The following is a 5,219-nucleotide window of genomic DNA, read 5'->3' as shown; positions in this document are numbered from 1 at the left end:
GGAGTGAGAAAGCAAAAATTTTCACATGTTCTTGGACTGTCAGTTGATCTTAAATGAGAATAAATTAACATAGATGGAACATCATGACCAAGTAACAAACAAGGGTAAAGAAGAACATCGTTGCAGTAAAGTAAAGAGGTGGCCAGTACATTTATCAAGTGAAAGTAGTCTTTATTTAGATGAACAGCGCCACTCTTCAAAAAAGAATAGACACCTCTGGCTAGAATGACTCGACTTAGGCCGGTGAAATGCTTTTAACTCATAAAGGAAATAAATAGAGAAAAGCCCGTCAAGTGATTGGGTGGTTCCATCATCATTCAGATTATACCTTCTCATTGTCAGAATTCATTTTCTGTCGTTTGGACGAGGGGAGGCGTTTTAATTTTCCAGGGATGACTACAGAGAGCTTTCAGCTGACAATGTTAACGTGGCAGGCCCAGATGATGACTCTAATGGTTGTTGAACAACAGGAACATTGGGTGCAGCTATTAGATGATCAAATTTGCAAGTCGAGCCATATCCGCAGAAACCATGGCGACCATAAAAACTGCACTTAGGTTCACCCTGCGAAAAGAGTTAATTAAATTCCCTTCTGAAAAGAGTTAAATGCAGAATCCAGGACATCTGTCAAGAGAAATGAATGGGCTATGAACTTCTCAAGAGAGATGCAAAAAGCTAATGTTTAATATCTAGTCATCAAATGTAACATTAAGGCTTTGTTTGGGACGGCTTTCTTGCTGCTTCTTAAAGCAACTTTCTAGTACAAAAATTAGAATTTTTATACTAAAAAGATGTTTTAAGAAGTAATAAGAAAGCCGTCACAAACGAAACCTAAAAAAGATCATATGCAAGGTCCTTTATTATACGAAGTGAGCAGGATAGCTTACTGGGCGTAGCGGAAGGCCAATGGGGCTCAACTCACACTCTGAAGTAAGAGTTATCTTTCCTATGCGAGGATGATTAAACCTGCAGCGAGAACCAAATTTACAACCCCCTGTTTTGGCAAAGAATGGGCAATCAGGTTCACCAGGTCTCACAGGAAAAGAAGAATATGAAGCAGGAGGACCCATGGCTGTTCCACTTCCAACAAATTGGACATTCCCAGAATTCTGTTGCTGGTTAAGATGATACTTCAAATAAGAAATCAGAAGTCAACTCTCCCAAGTTAGAGCATATATATCTGTAAGCTCCAACTTATTGTAAAAACAAGCAAAAGGAAGATGCCATAGAGCCTTATTAAAGATATCCTTCATTTGTTTGGAACCGAAGATAGGAGTGTAATTTTCTTGGAAAGTATTTCCATATGAAATTTTTATCTATATTAATATATTTAGTTCATTCATGAAAAAGTAAGATCACTGGCAATATAGCTTGCAATATAATTATCATAATATAAAGCCATACGTTGAGTAATGAGATAATTAAACTATTCTGGATGAGTTTTAAACTGCATCATTTCGCATGCAAATTTAAGTTTTGTTTGGGATGCTTTTTTCACTATTTTCTAAAACAATTTTTTAATACATAAATTTTTTGAATTAAAATTTTGTACTATAAAATTGTTTTAGAAAGCAAAAAAATTCATCCCAAATGAAGCCTAAGTTATAGCTGTTATATATATATATATAATAGCTTCTTAATGCCTATTCTTTGAACTTGGCATGTGCTAACTTACTACTGTATAAAAACGTTGTGCAAGTGGATCATAAAGCCTACCAATGAACTTTTTGAGTAGAAGAAAACCTAAAGATGATACATTGAATAACACGGGGGACAGATTTTCTGGCAAGTAGACCACATGAAACAAAGCAAGTATGATTAAAGACTGTGGTATAAGGCTAAATTTTAGTTTAATTGAGATAAAAAAATAGAGCTAAGTGAGGTGTACTCTAAAAGTGGATGAGGGATTTGCTTGATGAGATAATAAACAGTTAAGATAGCATCCCCTGAGCATTAACGAAGAGCATTCATGAAAAATATTAATACAACAACAAAAACAACATCAACAAACCAACTTGAATTCCACTAATAATATCTCCATCTATTTCACCATCACTATGAACAATAGACCCAAGATATCTAAAATGAGTACAGTTATTAATGACTTGATCTATTACTATTAAAATTACACTCCATGTATTCGATTTTAGATCTACTCAAACGAAAACTTTTAGACTCTAAGGTTGACTTCCATAATTCGAGTTTATCTTCAATTCCCTCTCAAGTCTTATCAACAAGAAGAATATTATCAGCAAAAAGCATACACTAGGATACATCCTCTTGCAAATGTCTAGTAAGAACATCCATGACTAAAGCAAAAAAGATAAGGGCTTAAGGCTAATCCTTGATGTAATCCATTTGACATCTTGTTAGTCTTCAAAATAATATTAAAAAGTTTAGCAAGTTAAGAAATTCCTTCATATTCTTAGCATTTCCACACCACTATTGGAATATCTTCCAGTCCGATAGTTTTTCCACACTTTATTTTTTTTAAGCCTCTCTAACTTGAGTTTTTCTGATACGTCTATAAAAATAAAAAATGCTATTTTCATTTAGAGTGCTAAGGTCACTAAAGTCAATCGTATTCTCATAATCTTCATTGAAAAGCTTAGCTAAATATCTCATCCACCTTTGTGAAATATCCTCTTCTAAAAAACGTTTTTTTTTTAATCTTCATGCTTAATGCCACTTCACTTTAACTAAATCCTTACTACTCATATCTCTTTATTTGGCGAATTTATACATCTATCGTTTGCCCTCTTTAGAATCTAATCTTTTACATAAATCATTAAAAGCTAAAATATTTGCATTGCAGATTGCTTTCTTAGACATCTTATGAGCCTCATATATTTTCCAATTTTAGTATTTTTACATCTAAACTAATTATTATAACAAAGCTTGTTATTTTTTTATTTTTTCTTACACATTTTGATTCCAACACCAAGTATTTTTATTATTATGAGCTTTGCCTCTTAAAACTCCAACTACATCCTTTGCATTTTCCTACATAGCATTCGCTTCCACATGCACAGAAAAAATATTAAGATCTCAAATCTTACACTTAAAAATATTTTTTTAGTGCTCTTTAAATGCCCCTATCTAATCTTAAAACAATATTTTACCATATTTTTCATATTCTATCCCTTCATCTTAAAGTCTAAAACTAATAAGCGATGTTGTGTACATAATCTTTCACTCGGAATATCCTTACAATCTTTGCAATTTAAATGATCTATTTTTTTATAAAAAAAATAATCAATATAAGTTTTACTATATCCAATCTTATAATTAATGATATGCTCATGTCTTTTCTTAAATAAGATATTAGCAATTACAAAATCATAACCTGGAGAAAAATCTAATATAATGATCTTACCATCCTTATTAGTCGCTCTAAACTCATAGTCACCATGAATGCATTTAAAATGCTCTACATCTTTATCAATATATCTATTTAAATCTCCTCTAATAAAAACTCTTTCTTTAAGATGGACCTTTTGAATTAATTCTTCTAAGTCATTCTAAAATTTTTATTTTAAACACATATCCAAACCTATTTGAGGAGCATAAGCAGTTATAATATTAATAATCTTACCATCAATAATAATTTTCAAAGCTATAGTTTCATCTCTAATTCTATCAATTTTTATAATATTATCATCCAAACTCTTATATATAATCACACCTACTTTATTTCTAATACGGCTTTAACTAGAATATTAAAGTTTAAATCCTAAAATATAAATCTTCTTAGCCTTCTTTCAAACCTATTTAGTTTCATGAATGCATAAAATATTTACCTTTCTATTAATCATAACAACAATAACAACAAGCCTTTATCCCACTATGTGGGGTTGGCTACATGAATCCTTTTTTTTCTCTATTATGTTGTTAAAAGTTAAATTCTCATTTAAATCTATTAAAGAAATGTCTTTTTTAATATTTTCTAACCAAGTCTTTTTAAGTCTGCCTTTATCCTTCTTAAAATAAATCAAATCTAATACATCTACTTTCCTAACCAGGTTATCGGAAGACCATCATTTTAAGTGACCATACGATCTAAGGCGACTCTCCCTGATCTTATCTTCCACTTGGGCTACTCTAACCTTTTCATGTATATGCTCATTTCATATCATGTTTGTAAGAGCAAAGCCACTCATCCACCTGAGCATCCTCATCTCTGCAACACTTAATATTATGCTTTTCTTTTAATGGCCAACATCATGCACCATAAAGCATTGTAGGTCTAACCACCATATAATAAAATTTTCCCTTAAATTTGAGGGGGACTTGTCTACCACACAATAAGTCTGATGCATTTCTCCACTTAAACCATCCAACTTGAATTCTACTAATAATATCCCCATATATTTCACCATCACTCTGCACAATAGACCCAAGATATCTAAAATGTGTGCTCTTTTTAATGACTTGATCACCCAAAGTCACAATCTCCCCACTATAACTATTATTACTAAAATTATATTTCATATATTCAATTTTAGATCTACTCAAATGAAAGCCTTTAGACTCTAAGGTTAACATCTATAACTCAAGTTTACCTTCAACTCCCTGTAGTCTAATCAACAAGAAGAATATCATCAGCAAAAAGCATACACCAGGGTATAACCTCTTGCAAATGTCTAGTGAGAACATCCATAATTAAAGCAAAAAGATATGGGCTTAAGGGTAAACCTTGATGTAATCATACTGAAATAGAAAAATACTTGGTTAAAATACCTTGTGTCTTGACACATGTAATAACTTCTGCATACATATCCTTAATGACTTAAATATAAGCATTATTGACCCCTTTTTTCCTAGAACTCTCCACAGTACTTCTTTTTGAACTTTATCATATGCTTTCTCTTAATCAATAAATGTCATATGTTGATCCTCCTTATTTACTCTATACTTCTCTATTAAAACTCACAATAAATATATAACTTCCATAGTAGACCTAGCCAGCATGAATCCAAATTGATTTTGAGAAACGTTAGTATCACATCGCAACATATGCTGCATAACTCCCTCCCATAGTTTTAAAATATTAAAAATTAACTTAATTCCTCTATAATTTGCAATCTTATGCATCACATGTATTCTTAAAAATAGGAGTCAAAACACTCATTCTCCACTCATCTGACATAGTTTTAGTCTTCAAAATAATATTAAAAAGTTTAGTAAGCCAAGAAACTTTTACTTCTCTGTGGGCTTCA

General features: G+C 31.6%; 1 protein-coding gene across 1 annotated transcript in view; it reads right to left on the bottom strand.

Moving 5' to 3' along the window:
• Positions 1-816: 816 nt before the first annotated feature.
• The window catches only part of LOC110110574 (zinc finger CCCH domain-containing protein ZFN-like), a 57,799-nt gene continuing 53,396 nt past the window's right edge, over positions 817-5,219 (bottom strand). The window contains exon 7 of the mRNA XM_028694239.1: positions 817-1,151. Coding sequence (XP_028550072.1) covers positions 861-1,151 — 291 coding nt within the window. The 3' untranslated portion in view covers positions 817-860. The remainder of the gene's footprint in view (positions 1,152-5,219) is intronic.

Source organism: Dendrobium catenatum, unplaced genomic scaffold (assembly GCF_001605985.2).
Source record: "Dendrobium catenatum unplaced genomic scaffold, ASM160598v2 fragScaff_scaffold_421, whole genome shotgun sequence".
NCBI classification, from domain to species: domain Eukaryota; kingdom Viridiplantae; phylum Streptophyta; class Magnoliopsida; order Asparagales; family Orchidaceae; genus Dendrobium; species Dendrobium catenatum.
The sequence above is the reverse complement of the archived record's forward strand: the minus strand, read 5'-3'. Positions and strand labels throughout refer to the sequence as shown.